Source organism: Rutilus rutilus (assembly GCF_951802725.1).
Source record: "Rutilus rutilus genome assembly, chromosome: 12".
NCBI classification, from domain to species: domain Eukaryota; kingdom Metazoa; phylum Chordata; class Actinopteri; order Cypriniformes; family Leuciscidae; genus Rutilus; species Rutilus rutilus.
The window spans coordinates 37069291-37084585 of NC_140217.1; the positions used below are offsets into that span (position 1 = coordinate 37069291).

The following is a 15295-nucleotide window of genomic DNA, read 5'->3' on the forward strand; positions in this document are numbered from 1 at the left end:
TACCATCAGTTACACTGTGATGAAGGTGAATTTCGTGTAAGATTCATAACATATACAGTGTTTTGCATGTAAGAGATTCCACGATGAAAGCACTGTTGGCTCTGATGAGGACTAACGTTACACTCCGGTGAGAAGTAGCCTACCTTTCTACCTTACTAGTTCCTTTTTTTGCCTTGTTTGCCTTCGCTGACTGTATATGCAGGTACTGGGGATTTTGACTGCTCTTTCTCTGCCACAGCTTCCGTGCCTCTCTCCGTGCCTCTTCCCCTCCTCGAGTCAAACGGGTGCGCGCATGTGGGCAGCTCCTGTAGCAGCAGGGGTGGTAGCCATGGTAGCGAGGGAGAGTGACAGTCGCCCAGCCAATCATTTCATTCGTTCCGAATGGATATAAGTAGCTGTGTTTATTGCAGCCCTGAGAGGACTACAGACACTCGATTTTTATACTCTCCTTTTCAGAGTACTTACATTGTAATTATGTATTGGTATATAAAGACAGTTTAAACAAATTTGGAAAAATTTTTTTTAGAAAAAACCTGCCTTGTTAAACCGTACTGAAGGCACTCGTTATTAAAGATTTTAATAACTCTATAAAAACTCCATAGTAACCATCTTTGACAACTACCAACCACCTAGAAACACCATAGCAACTAAAAAAAATACCTTAGCAACCATCCTGAACACCCTAGCAATGTCTAGAAATGCTCAAGTAACCACCAAAAATACCGTAGCAACCACCCTGAACACCCTAGCAACTGCCTAGCAACCACCCAGAACACCTAGCAACTGCCTAGCAACCACCCAGAACACCCTAGCAACTGCCTAGCAATGCCCTAGCATCCACTCAGAATACCATAGCAACTGCCTTTAATAGTTTTGTGGAAGCGTTGATAAATTTTTTTCAGGATTTTTTTGATGAATAGAAAGATAAAACAGCTTTTATTTGAAATAGACAAGTCTTTACTGTCACTTTTGATCAATTTAATGTGTCTTTGCGGAAAAAAAGTATTAAAGGAACACGCCGACTTTTGGGGACTGTAGCTTATTCACCGTATACCCCAGATTTAGATAAGTCCATACACACCCTTCTCATCTCCGTGCGTGCCGTAACTCTGTCTAACGCACCCACCGCTAGCCTAGCTTAGCACAAAGACTGGAGGTAAATGGCTCCAGCTAGCATACTGCTCCCAATAAGTGACAAAATAACGCCAACATTTTCCTATTTACATGTGATTTGTATAGTCGCAGCGTGTACAAATAACAAGGTCGCATGAGACGCAGCCATCTTCTAACCGTATACATACTGGGAACTATATTCTCAGAAGGCGAAGCACTGCTACTTCTGCGGAGTGATTTACTCCAACTCTGAGCGAACTCTCTGCTCCTCCTCACCACGGGGTTCTCAGGTGCTGCGAGCAAATCACTCTGCCCAAGAATCAGTGCTTCAGTGCTAATATTTTTTTTATATTCACATAAACTAAATGGTCCATTCCCTTGTTCCATTAACAATTAATACAAAATGTTTTATTAAGCTCTAGTTGTTTACACTTATTTAAAATTCAAATTAATTCATAATATAATTTTTTTTTGAAAGGATTATTCATAATATGAATAATATGAAAAGGATTATTCAATTCAATTTAATGGAATTTTACTATACAATTGGAATTTGTAAATCTTTGAAAAGGCTTTTTTTTTGTGTGTGTGTGTGTGTGTGTGTAGAAACTATTTTCCAAATACCAGTATACGCATATTTAGAATATTATTAAATTTGGTCTTTGTACATGAAAATAATTATGTAGCTGCCCTTTAAATGTGAGTATCAATGGCATTTAAAAGATTGAAACCCCTTGACCTAAACTACACAATCATGTTTCGAGCCTTTTGCTTAATATATTTTTATTTTTTATGTGTAACATATCTCAGAGCGAGCTACTGTATAACATGCATCATTTTTGTTTGAATTTGTCTCTGAGGCCACTAGCATTCAGAAGTATATGAGTTGATCCTACATTTTATTTTAAATTTAGACAAAACTTCACATGCTGTAAAGGTTTTCCACACAGATGCATGCATTTAGTATAGTGAATGAGGAATGAGACCCGAATTCACGTGCCATGTCTGTATCAATTTAAATGATCAATGACTGACATTTGTGACATTATTTAGCTTTTGTATGGTGTGAGTGGGTGGAAAAATCAATATGCCTTTTTACTGAAGAGGCAAAATGTGAAGAGCGAGTATAGGCTCAACAGCACAGACTTTGTTCATCTGTTTTTAGTTTAAAAGCGAGGTGTGTTTGAGGATTGTTGCAGGAATTATTCCCTGCGGGTCAGCCCTGGTTCTGCTCGTTGCGGCCTCGTTCAAGCCACAATTTAGTTCACTTGGTCCAAGTATTAACGCAAACCTTCAACTCCAGAAGTCCTTGTGACTAAAGCAGTCCTGCTAAATTGAGCTCAAATCTAGTCATGTTAATCATGTTAGTCATGTTATTTGTTGTGCTCTTTGACCCTGAGTTTCTGTCTTAACACACAATGTCACACTAAGGCATGAAAGGTCACGTTTGTCCAGTCATGTTTGAGAGCAGTGAGGCATGCTGGGGTCTTAAAGTAGAAAGATAACATGATAAAAATTGAACCAGGCAGCACACAGGGGTCTGTATAAATATCTCCTCTTCCGAGAAATATTTCTCACACCTACAGATTTACAAAATCAGATCCATAAAAGGATGTTCAAAACTCTGTATCCCGGAATATTAATAAATGGAAGGGGAAAAAAAGCTCTGTAACTGGAATATTTTCAACCTAGCAGGCTTTGTTTGCAGACGTTGAACAGTACATTATAAACAGTGCTTAAATGTAATAAATGGTTTTAGAATGATGTTGTATTTGTGAAGCAATGGTGCAGGATTCTTTTTTTTTTTTTTTTTGGAATGGGATGTTGAGCAATCTTAAAACAATGGCAGATATTAAAGCTTAGAAAGTGTCATGTATTATTTGGAATGAATACAGAAACACGTTAGCTAAGTTCCGAATGGAATACAGGCATAATGATTATGGTGTTATTAATATGCTTCTGTAAATTGTTGTCACGTGGTCTGATTTAGTTATAGTTAATTCAGCTAAAGGCTAATTATCAGCTTGTAAATAATTTAGCATTTTTGAACAATGTTTTGAACTGCATATACACCAATCTTACGGTGTCTGTATGCATACTATAGTATGCAAATGTATAGAGTATCTTAATTAAATTAATTGATTTGATTTTAATTTATTCATTAAATTAATTTGATTCATTCGTTTATTTCATAAAAAAATAATTTGATTCATTAAAGTAAATTTATTATTGGATACTGCATTTAGTTTTACATACTTTTTACAGTAGGCAGTATACAGTGTGCTGTGTGTGTAAGTGAACACTGCATTCCACACTAAATGTAGCCTGTATGTATGAGGTATATGCATTCTGAAAATTTGCATAATGTGCGTAATATATCTATTGCAAAATAGCTCTCCAGTAAATATGTATAATAACATCACAGCTGAAGACTTGACCACCTGTGCTTGAATCTGGGGTTTTCTGGTTGTCAAAACAGAATTTTTTTTATATATATATAAGGATGGAAAACCTTTCTTGTATAGACCACACAGATTTTATGGAAAAGATTCCCTTGAAAGGACCCTTGACAGAACCGGCACTTTTCTCGACACGGCCTGTCAAAAATGTTTCTACATACAGTGTTCCACCGAATATCCTGCTAAAATGCATACAGAAGATCAGTATCACTATTATTATATAAAAGATGAAAATAATCGAGATTCACATTCCCGTTCACCCTCACAAAGAAAAACAGTTTCCCTCTGCAGGTCGTCTACACTGTCAGACCTAATTTGACATGATTTGTTGTCAAATCTGGTGCGGTGACCCCTAAAAGCACTAAAGTGAACAGTACACTACAGTTAAGGGTGAACAAAGGCTCTTCCTTTTTGAAAACCTCTGCCAAAATGAATAAAGCAAAATTCACTGTGTAACTCATCCTGCACCATTTGTGAATGATTCCTCAAATTGTGTGACTTCTTGTTTCTTTTGAAAGTGACCATGCAGGTCTAGTATTTTTGCCTGATAGATGATAAACTGCATGAAAATATCTTGCAGACCTATACATTCAAGATGGCACTCAAGCAATGTCACATACTCTCTTGACTTGGACCAGTATGCAATCATCTAGCTAAAGCAACAGCCTAGAAACTGCATAGCAACACCCTGGTAACCAGCCTCAACACTTTAGTATAGAGTTGGTATCTTTTGCAAGAAAATGCACCGCTCATTTTCTTCATTGTTGTGTTTTCACTGCATGGAAACAAAATGCACATATTAAATGAATTAAAGATACATTTTATGAAAACAAGTTTTAAAGGGCACCTATTATGCCCCTTTTCACAAGATGTAAAATAAGTCCCTGATGTCCCCAGAGTGTGTATGTTAAGTTTTAGCTCAAAATACCCAACCGATAATTTTTTACAGCATGTTTCAATTGTCATTTTTTAGGGCTCAGAAAAACGCACCGTTTTAGTGTGTATCCCTTTAAATGCAAATTAACTGCTGCTGCCGGCCCAGGGGGCGGAGCCTCACGAGCTCGCTAAGAGCCAGGACAATCTCATCTGATAATATCAAAACAGAAACTCTCAGTAGTGGTGTTCATTTCGACTCGGAGTCGGACAATTATGCCCACATAGCCAGAGAATATATGCTGTATGGAGATAGAACAGGTATAGTTTAGTTTAATTACGGCTATTTGTCACCTGCTTTTATCCACTATTAATACAAGCCTGCTGTAGCAGACCCCGTCCGAATGATGACCAAAATATACTGATGGGTTCAATTAAGTTCACACAAAAGATGAAGCCTTAGTTTTACTCCAGAAAATCACTGCAAGAGCCGAATAAACACAGTATATAAGTGCGCATTAAAGTCTTATCCATAAACTCTCTCTCTCTCCCTTTCATTATCATGGAACATACACAGCGAAATACACAAAACACTCGTTAGAACTAACAGTAAACAAATATATACCCACCTTTTCAGTGGGTGCTTAATCAACTGGTAAACTGTATATCCACGACTGGATGAGCTATCATAAAGTGCGCGCTCTCACTTTCATTTCTGCCGTGATCAGTAACGTTAGGCCTGTCGCTCCGGAGACTGTAAGCTGAATCACGAACAGTACAGATCCATCCTCGAGTAACAACCAGAGTAAATGAAGACTGCCAAGTTCATTCTTACATCCAACAACAAAACACCTCAATCGCTTAGGAGACATTCTTGTCTACAGTTGCTCCAGCGTGGAAACAATGGCGGACTCTGTGTCCAGCTCACTCAGGGCGGGTCTATGCTCAAACTGCAGTGTCAATCAACAGTCGTGGGAGGGGCCTGTGCAAAGTGACATCACAACAGCTCGTTCTGAGACAGTGCTTATGATTTATGGGGATTTTAAAAAAAGCACTTGGTGGATTTTTATCATTATAGGGTGGTTGTGTACACACACTGCCAACACACATTTATGTTCAAACACCATGTAAAAGTGAATTTTGCTTTAATATTTTATACAGTGTTGCTTCTCAAGTAAAGTTAATTTTTCCCCCCAAATTTTTAATTTCTTGTCAATTCTTGACTTCCTGAGCAAAACACTGAACTGGAGCCAACACTTCTTCGCAGCTCTATGATTAGAAACCTGTCAGTAATGTATCTCCATATTTGATCATTTTTACAGAACTTTAAGGGTTAGTTCACCCAAAAAATAATTAAAATAATCTCATAATTTACCCTCAATTCATTCTAGGTGTATATGATCTTCTTCTTTTAGCCAAGCACAATCGGAGTTATATTAAATAATATCCTGGCTCTTCTAAGCTTTATAATGGGAGTTAATAGAGCCTGAGTTTTTAAAGCCCAAAAAAGCACATCCATCCATCATAAAAGTAATCCGTACGGCTCCAGGGAGTTATTAAAGGGATTTCTGAAGCAAGGCGATGTGTTTTATAAGAAAAATATCCACTTATAAGTTTATAAACTAATCACTGGCTTCCGGTAACAGCCATGCGCGAGTCGAGTTCCAGCGGAAGAACGACCTCTGACCCGATGCATTGACGAACGTGAAATGCGAGACTCCGGAATCCGGAGGATAGAACAAAACGAAACACCGGTCACAAATTAGAAATGTGGGAGGAGCTTGAGTTTGTTGCCCAGCCCTATTTGTTTGAACCTTGGGATTGGGATAATTTTCATGTTTGGGTGAACTAACCCTTTAAGGATAAAGTCTTTCAGATTAAAAACAATCTTTTCAGGCCTGTAGTAGTGGATGTCCAAGCGAATCCTGACAGGATCAGACTAAAATCTGATTTGACATGCAGAATGCAGAATGACACTGGCTATTTCTGACAGTCTTAAACCCTGTTTATAATGACAGTAAGAAACATGACACAATAAAACTAGAACATTCCCGTTATAATTCACGAGGCTGTCTGCACTACAGACCGCTTTCTTGCAGTGTAAACATGGTAAATCTCGGATTCCAAGATCGTTTGATGAGTGAACGCAATCAAATGTGTTAAAAAGGCCAAACATTGACAGCAATTTTCCAGTGTATTTCTGTTGTTTTAGTCTGTTACAGATACATGAAAGGGACACTTCTGATGAAAATGATGTCATCATTTACTCACCCTCATGTCGTTCCAAAACCGCATGTCTCGAAAAAAGGAGAAATGTATTGCTCAATGTTCAACTGGTGAAAGTGAAGGGTGACCACAGTGTCAAGCTAAATTTTCACTGAAAAATATGTCTATTCCTCACACAAAGCTGTCGTATGACTTCAGAAGACCTGAAATATAGTTCACACATCATACACCCTCAGAAAAAAAATGGTGTAAAAGCTGCCACTGGAATGATACCCACTAAAAAGGTTCTAATATGTACCATTTAGTTCCCTATCAGTCGCTCACGTTCGACGTCACGTCCTTCAGGGAACGAGGGTTACATACGTAACCGAGACGCTACTAAAATGTACACTTTTGGTACCAATTAGGGACCTTTTTTCTAAGAGTGTATGGATGTTTTTATGATGCTTTTTGAAGTTTGCCATTCACTTTTTGAAGTGGTCATTCACTTGCATTGAGTAAAGAGCAGTGTGAACATTCTTCAAAACATGTTTCTTTTATGTTCCACAGAAGAAAGGAAGGTTTGAAATTGGCACTATAGTGAGTAAATGATGATGAAAATCTTCCTTTTTGTAGATGTACATGTACATTTCTTACTTTTAATCACATCTTGGCTTTTGAGCATTTCTACAGTATCTTTTTGAACTACAGCAAATTTGTATGGTCCATTAGTTTTAACCAAACATTTTTCTTAGCATATTTCCATCTCTGTTTAGAAAGAGATTTGAGAATCCTCCTGTCTGTTATGCTCAATAATCCTCGTTAGGAAATGAATACCTTATAATAATCCACTGCATTCCACCAGCCAGCCATAAATAAATTCTGTCGCTCGTGTCCTGGCTGGGAGGCTTTGCTGAGTAAGTGTGTCTATAGAAATAGCCATGCGGGATGAAAACCGAGAAGACTGAAAACCAAACTAAACAGAATCAGAAGAAAGGAAGGTGTAAGGAAGCTGCTGATTGTTTTGTAGGTTGGTGAGTTTGATGAGGGGTCTTGTCTGAGATGGCAGAGGATCTAGAGTCAGGATTAGAGGAGATTTAGTGGATGTGGGGGTGCAGACGTCCTGCAGGGAGAGATCTACATGCTCACATGTTTGCTTTGCTACTGGTTTAATGAGAAGGTTAATCTCTCTGTGCTGCTGTCATTCTCACTTTCTGAGATGTTCTGGTGGTAGAGATTGTGCGTTAAACTGGTTCTTTGTTTTAGAAAGACAACAGAAACCAGCCTGTACAACACATTTGACTTCTATAATGATAAGACTTTATTTTGGTCATTGGGAATGGATTGCATCATGAAAAGTGGCAGACCTGAATGTGATTGCCGAGGACTTTGACGTCACCCGAAAAGGAAAGTTGTTTCAGAGGCAGAGCAAGTTATTACATTTTGATGAAAGATTACAAAGACAAACAGTTTTTTTCTTTAAAATAACGTGCACTGATGAATCTTATGCAATAAGGCCAGGAACATGTTTAAGAAAGTAAATATAGAGTTTATTTTGACTTCATGTTGACCTAAGAGAGTAGCGTCTCTTATTCTGTTGGTGAAAAGGGATTCTGAAGGATGTTTATTTTGCTTATAAAACAGATATTGATGGAATGTATCATTTATTATTCGTTATTCATTTTTTAATAATGTAATAATAATTGAACGATATACTTTTTTTCTTTATTTATAGGTGAACTGTAAATCACCTAAATGACAAAACAGTCAAACAAAATTACTTATTTCCATTATAAGAGGCTGTGAGTAAATACTTTTAATACTTAATTTTTTTGGAAATGATGCAGTCTGTATGAATCTTTATAATATATCAAATCATGCAATATCATATGATAATCCTTTGTAATTTTTAGTTTTTAAATTTATTAGCATTTAATTTAAAGGTTATAAAACAGACATCAAGTAGTCATTTCTGTCATTCTGAAACAATTTGGTCAATGTGTGTGTGTGTGTGTGTGTGTGTGTGTGTGTGTGTGTGTGTATTACATATAGAATGTGTATATATATGAAGAGTTCAGATGCAAAAGCCTCTAAGGTAATATATGTATATATGTGTGTGTGTGTTTGTGTGTGTGTCTGTGTGCGTGCTTATAATTACACATAGTATGTATAAATGTGTTTGTATATATGTATAATTTTAATGTGCTAACTTGGTGCTCAAGAAACATTTCTTATTATCAATGTTGAAAACAGTTGTGCTGCTTAATATGTTTGTGGTACCTTATAAAAGTTACTTATAAAATCAATACTGATGAAATTTATATGTAATTCTAAACTATGACCCTCCTTTTTTTCCAAGCATTGTAATTCAGTATTTGTCCTGAATATTTGTCCAACGTATGAACGTAATTCATACATTGTCCTTGTGTAACCCATAATATATTCTATAGTGGCTCAAAATCTGGTCTGTTAACAGAAAAGTTATAGGTTCAAACCCCCCAAAGGAAGGTTGATCCATGAACTATTACCAATGTTCCCTTGAGCAAAAACACTTAACCCCAGGTTGCTCCGTAAGTGTACTCTAAATCACTTTGTCAGCTAAATGACAAAATAGTTACTAGTTTTAAAGCAAAACGATGATTCATTGTCATTGTGAGAGGCCATCACGAAACGCTTACTGGAATTCATGCTGTTGCTTTTGAAAATGATGTAATCTACATGAATCTTTATGAAGCAAACAACCCAACACAGTCTCTCTGAAATGATCACTTGTAAACATCTGCGGTGCACATGAATGATCGTCCGTGTCGGGACTTCATGCAGACTGTCATGACTCAAACGCCAGTCAGCAGAAAGCAGCTCCCAAACACTTTACCTTCACATTGGTGGTGACTTACAGAACATCCCAGGAAGCTCCAGTCAAAATGAGATGAAACATCTGGTTTTGGTTAATGCTTGTAAAGCTGACCCAACTGAATCCAGATCAGCGTTCCCAAGCAGGACTTGTCCTATGTGATTTTAATCCAAGGCAGGAAGCTCGGGTCAATTAATCGGTCAGGGCACACTGCGTCTTTGGGGAGTCAACAGCAACAGAAGAAAACCCAACCTTTTGCAATCTTGTTTACGTTAATTAATTTTTCTAAACCAACCATCATGCCAACAATTATGACTATAAAAAACAGAAGCACAAATGCCAGGGCATTGAGTGTGCTTTGGAGCGCTTGAAGTTGAAATATTACTATTTCTAACACATCTTTATTCTAACAGACCACATCAAGCACATGACTTTCCCTCAGGGTTTAACCTGTTTATTTCCATTGTGATAAAATTATCCTTCATTAGTCCTTCTCTCAGAGTCCATGCGGTCTTGGTGATTCCATATTTATTTTTGCAGAGCTCAGAGTCTTTTGGGACTAAGAGGGTCACTATACCGCACCTTTGCCTGGCACTGGATCTTCTCCCCGAGGAATTAAAACCCACTGGCTAGGGGGAAAAACACTGTGTTTGATCAACTCCAGCTCTTGAGTCCACACTGTTGAGTGCTTCACAAAAGGGAGCATCAAGGACACAAAAGGGGCCCTCGTACGCACCCTTCTCAATCATGAAATGACAAATGCAACTTTATAGTTACATGCAAACGAAGGCCATGACACTGGAAATCCACATGATACAGTGTGACTATGCAGCAAATCTATGCAGCATTCTTCTACATATTCTCCGTACACATGGGAACCGATGAAGTTTATGCATGTTTTCCTCCTCATTCTGTCAAGAACTTCTGACATGTATTTTCTTTAAACAAAGTACAACATCATCATAACGTTTTTTTCCTTTGCTCAACAGTTAGAAAACTACATCCAGCAGAAGACGGGGATGGTGCATATTCAAGCTGATGCTGTCCATAACCAGACGGCCACTATGCTGGAGATCGGCACCAATCTGCTCACCCAGACTGCTGAGCAAACCAGAAAACTCACTGTGGTTGAAGCCAAGGTAACCGCATTTCACATCGGAGAAATGCAGTGATGCGTACTTCTCCAGTGTCATTAAATACAATAAGTGCATATACATACAGTATACATACAACTAACATTCAAACGTTTGGAGTCAGTAGGATTAGTAGTATTGAGCAAGAATGAATTAAACAGCGAAAGTTAAGACATTTACAAAGTTACAAAAGTTTTCCATTTCAAACTAATGCTTTTCTTTTGAAATTTCTATTCATCATCAAAGGATTTTGAAGAAAACTGTAAAACGGATTCCACAAAAATATGAAGCAGCACAAAACTGTTAATATCTGTCATTGATATCAATTAATCATGTGACACTGAAGACTGGAGTAATGATGCTGAAAATTCAGCTTTGCATTACAGGAATAAATGACATTTCAATAAATATATTCAAACAGAAAACAGTTTTAGATTGTACTAAAAATTTCCCAATATATCACTGGTGTATAAAGGAGATCTACAGAATTGTTTATAAATATATATTCTGTTATTTCCCATTATTATTTTCATTGTATTCCAGGTTATGAACCAGACTTCAAGAATTGCAATTCAGTTATTAGAGAATTCATTGTCAACAAACAAACTGGAGAAGGAGCTCTTAACGCAGATTTCAGAAATCTCAAAACTTCGAGACAAGAACAGGTAAGACTTTAATGAATATAATTTAATGAATATATTTGTTTATTTCTCTTATTTCTTTCTTTCTGTTTAAGAAAGCCCAAGAGTAATCTACACTAAAAACTGTAAATGAAATATTTTAGTCAAGTTAAAGAGATTATTTAAAGCTGCATTCTGTAACTTTTTGGGGTTAAAAATTATCCGAAATTTTTTTTTTAGCAAGTCTTGCCTTAGCTCGATTCAAAACGGTAAGCTTGTAATAATGTTTTTTATTCCAGCGGTACTGGTGGATTTCCGCGGGAAATTCGAGCATGTCTTTGCGTCATTACGTCACGTCTGTCCACATAAAGAAGAGTCTCGGCTAGTAGGCGATGAGTGTGAGGAGATTTATAGCCTTTTCTCACAGCACTTGATATAATTAAACTTATCAATTTGATGGCGGATCCAGAAAGGTTCAAACGACAATCACCAGTGACAACTGGAGATTCACCCGTTGTAAAACGCAAAAAACTTCGGAGTGGCTACAGAATAAAAGAGACTGCAACCGGCCCATGCGAAAACAAGGATAATATCGGAAGGGCATTAAATGTAGTCGCGCAATGCTCATGTTGTTACCGTTAACAATTTGAGAACAAAGTACAATTTGCACGGTTTGACGTGACATGATAAGCGATCGTTAGATTTAATCAGCGCGATTTACTGCCATGCTTCTTTTCCCTTAGTTGCTCAGAACAAAAGTGGATGTTACTTGTTCAGAAGACATTTTCCGGTGAAAATTCTTATGTTGGTCATACTTCCAAAAAGTAGAATCTGTGATTGCGAATGCCAGTATCCACACCGGCGGCGACTGACAGCCGCACATTCTCCTCAAAACATTGGATTAATCCGCGCTGTGCCGAGCCAAGGCACAACCCACGTAAAGTTGATAATTCCGCGAATAACTGCAATTGCAGATTTCGAACAGAGATGGCGACAAAGAGGAAAAACTACGGACTGCAGCTTTAATGTGACTGTTTCAACCTAAACTATATACTGTATGTCAGTTGTTGCTCCTAAAAAGCAATGAGATGAAGAGAAATTCATTTAGCTCTATACTCCTACTCTATGTCAACAATTAGACACTTTTTTATTTCTCCCATGATATTGTAATAGGAGAAACATCAAAGAAAAAATCCTTGAATGAATCATAACTGAGGACTCCATTATGCAATTGTGCTCATTACAACTCCAAACAACCACAGAGCAATACGATCTTCCAGTGCAAGTCATTTTTAAGGGTCAGGTCGCATCTGCAACTGCACGTTCGCACAGCGTAGAGCAACTTTTGTCCCTCTTGTTGTTCTCAAAACTATATTTTCCCATAGTCGGCCAGCTCTGAATGCACAACAGGGGGAAAGGCTTTGTAAAAGGAAATAATCAGCCACTTAATTGATTGTTTGTAATGTTTAATAACTACGGAGTAAGCACAGCACACAAAGCAGACCCCAGGCAAGTTTCCTCTGCACACTTCCAGAGCGGGACAAAGGGTTTTCCCAGAAAGCTTTGTACTTGGCTCTCGCTAGATTAAACAGATAACGCTTGTTGTCATTCAACTTTGACGACCAATTGAACTGTGTTGCGAGTGATGTTTTGGTAGCTGCATGGGGGCATCAGACGTAATTATAGTGGACCACTACGTTACAGACGAGCCAGAGCTATTAAATTTTTCACGTTTGCCAGGATGAGTGAGAACAGAGAGTTTTCGACCTTTCCAAAGCGACTTACAACTGTGCAAGTGAAAGTGTTCATAATTGCTCCCAGAATTGATGTGGGTTTAGCGAGGGTCAGCTTCATAGTATAATAGCAGCAAACAATTGCTCAGCATTGTGTACACATTACAAACCCTGGCAAGGGATTTCAACAGTCCTTGCCAATCGATTGTGCGAAAACTATTTGTGTAATCAATCATGAACAATTTATAAACATATAAGCATCGAGAACCACTAGCAACAAAAGCATGTTTAATGACTATATCTACCGTAATTTAACAAAGCAAGCGTTCAGTTACATGGCTCGATGGAGTTTTGATTTGCTTTCCAGTTATTTTCGGCCTCAAACCCTCGGGTGATGTGGTTTTTTTTCAGCGTTCACACACTCACTCACTAAATCACTCACAGATTGAAGTCGGCAGGATTTTGCGGCGTTTTTGAAGCAGTGGCTCATTGTTGTGCCGCTGTAAATTGTTTTGACAGCAGGCTTGATCGATTCATGCTATCTCCTCTGATCCAGACACTAAATCATGAATCTACATACAGCTCAGCTAAGCACTGATGGAAATCTGTATCTCCATTTCCTAAAGGCCCAGAGTTCAGTAGACTTATTTCACATGACACTGCAATCCGCTAGACGGTAGCAAGTAAACTGCTAGAGTAACAATCTAACAATAGTTCGCCATTTCAAGATGATAATATCACACTCATGATATCATAATATGATGCTTATATCAATGGCACTTTATATAAGTAAATGTAAATGTTTTCATAAAAATAAACTGCAGAATTAAGTACATTTTTACATTTCTAGGGTGTTCTGGGTGGTTACAAGGGTTTTCCAACCATTTCGCTCAGGTGTTCTTAAAATAATAGCACATTATTGTAGTAAATGGCGAGGGACGGGTTAAGGGCCAAAGTGTAATACTTAGATGTAAATGTTTCAAACAAACCCCTAATGGTTGCAAACAACATTAATTAGTTCAGAAATGTCCATCCTAATGTGAAAGTCCCTAGGCATTCATTCCTGTTCTCTCTAGGAATTTCTCAGAAACATCTGGAGATACTTTAAAAAGGTTTCTATTTTGACTTAAGGTTTTTCTAATGAATACATTATTGTTTCGACCAGTCGTTTGGAGAGTAAGGTCTTAGTCCTGGAGTCGCAGCAGAGGACAGAGTTGGAGGACATAAGGGAGGAGAAAGAGCGACTGCAGGACCTGGTGAAGAGACAGACAGCCGCCATTACGGCTCTGGAGAGACAGCTGAGAGCGTCCAGCAGCAACAACTCAGCCCTGCAAAGACAGCATCAGCAGCTCATGAAGTCCGTACACACACTTATTGGCATGGTGTCTTCTGGGACAGGTAAGAATACACCTTTAAAAATATATACTTTAACACATCTCTACACTTATACTGTAACTTTCATGTTTGTATTTGATTATCATCATAAATTGTGGAATATTATCTCAGTATATTAGTCTACTGCAAACTAGATTGTCTAGAGAAGTGCTGTTGGTTGGTAGGCCTGTTTCACTTGAAAGTGTGTCCTAATACGGAAGCTAAAATGCATTTCGAAAACCATTTCATGTCGATTTTAAAGGACAAGTTCGGTATTTTACACTTAAAGCCCTGTTTTCAGATCGTTTCTGATGAAATAGAACGGTTAAGATTGAAATTTGGACACATGTTGTGTCGGTTTCTGTGGTAGCACCCCCCCCACCTCCACAATGGGTGCATAGGTGCACTGGAACAATCCTTCCTAAAACGCATTAAACTTTCGTTTACAAAGACGTGAAACTCACCGAGTGGTCAGGGGTGTTCACTGATATGCTCACACAAAAATCGCTGCAAAAGATGCTTTCCAACAGGTGTTTTACCATTCGTTGTAAAACTGTGGACCTATTTTTCCAAACGCCTCACACCCGTACATTCTTCCGTTGAGAGCTTGAATAATAGACACTCCAGCCCAGTTGGTGGCGATAATGCACCTTTGCCAATTGCAAGCAAACCACTGGCATTTCATTGAATACACAGAAGAAGCAGAAGATCGCTGTCTTAAAAATGTTTGGATAGCGTAGCCTACGATACCGCGACTGCATAAGACTACAGAAAGAATACAAACAACCCCATTTCCGTTTCCGGCGGCGGATTAATACCATACCTCACAGCACATCCAATACAAGTCAATGGAGTTGGACAAAAACTACGATAAAACCTGTTGGAAAGCATCTTTTGCAGCGATTTTTGTGTGAGCATATCAGTGAACACC

At 38.1% G+C, this 15295-nt stretch overlaps 1 protein-coding gene across 1 annotated transcript in view; it reads left to right on the forward strand.

Moving 5' to 3' along the window:
* Positions 1–15295, forward strand: part of angpt4 (angiopoietin 4) — a 38942-nt gene that overhangs the window by 15297 nt on the left and 8350 nt on the right. Inside the window, exons 2-4 of the mRNA XM_084426198.1 lie at positions 10494–10643; positions 11181–11302; positions 14156–14388. Coding sequence (XP_084282324.1) covers positions 10494–10643; positions 11181–11302; positions 14156–14388 — 505 coding nt within the window. The remainder of the gene's footprint in view (positions 1–10493; positions 10644–11180; positions 11303–14155; positions 14389–15295) is intronic.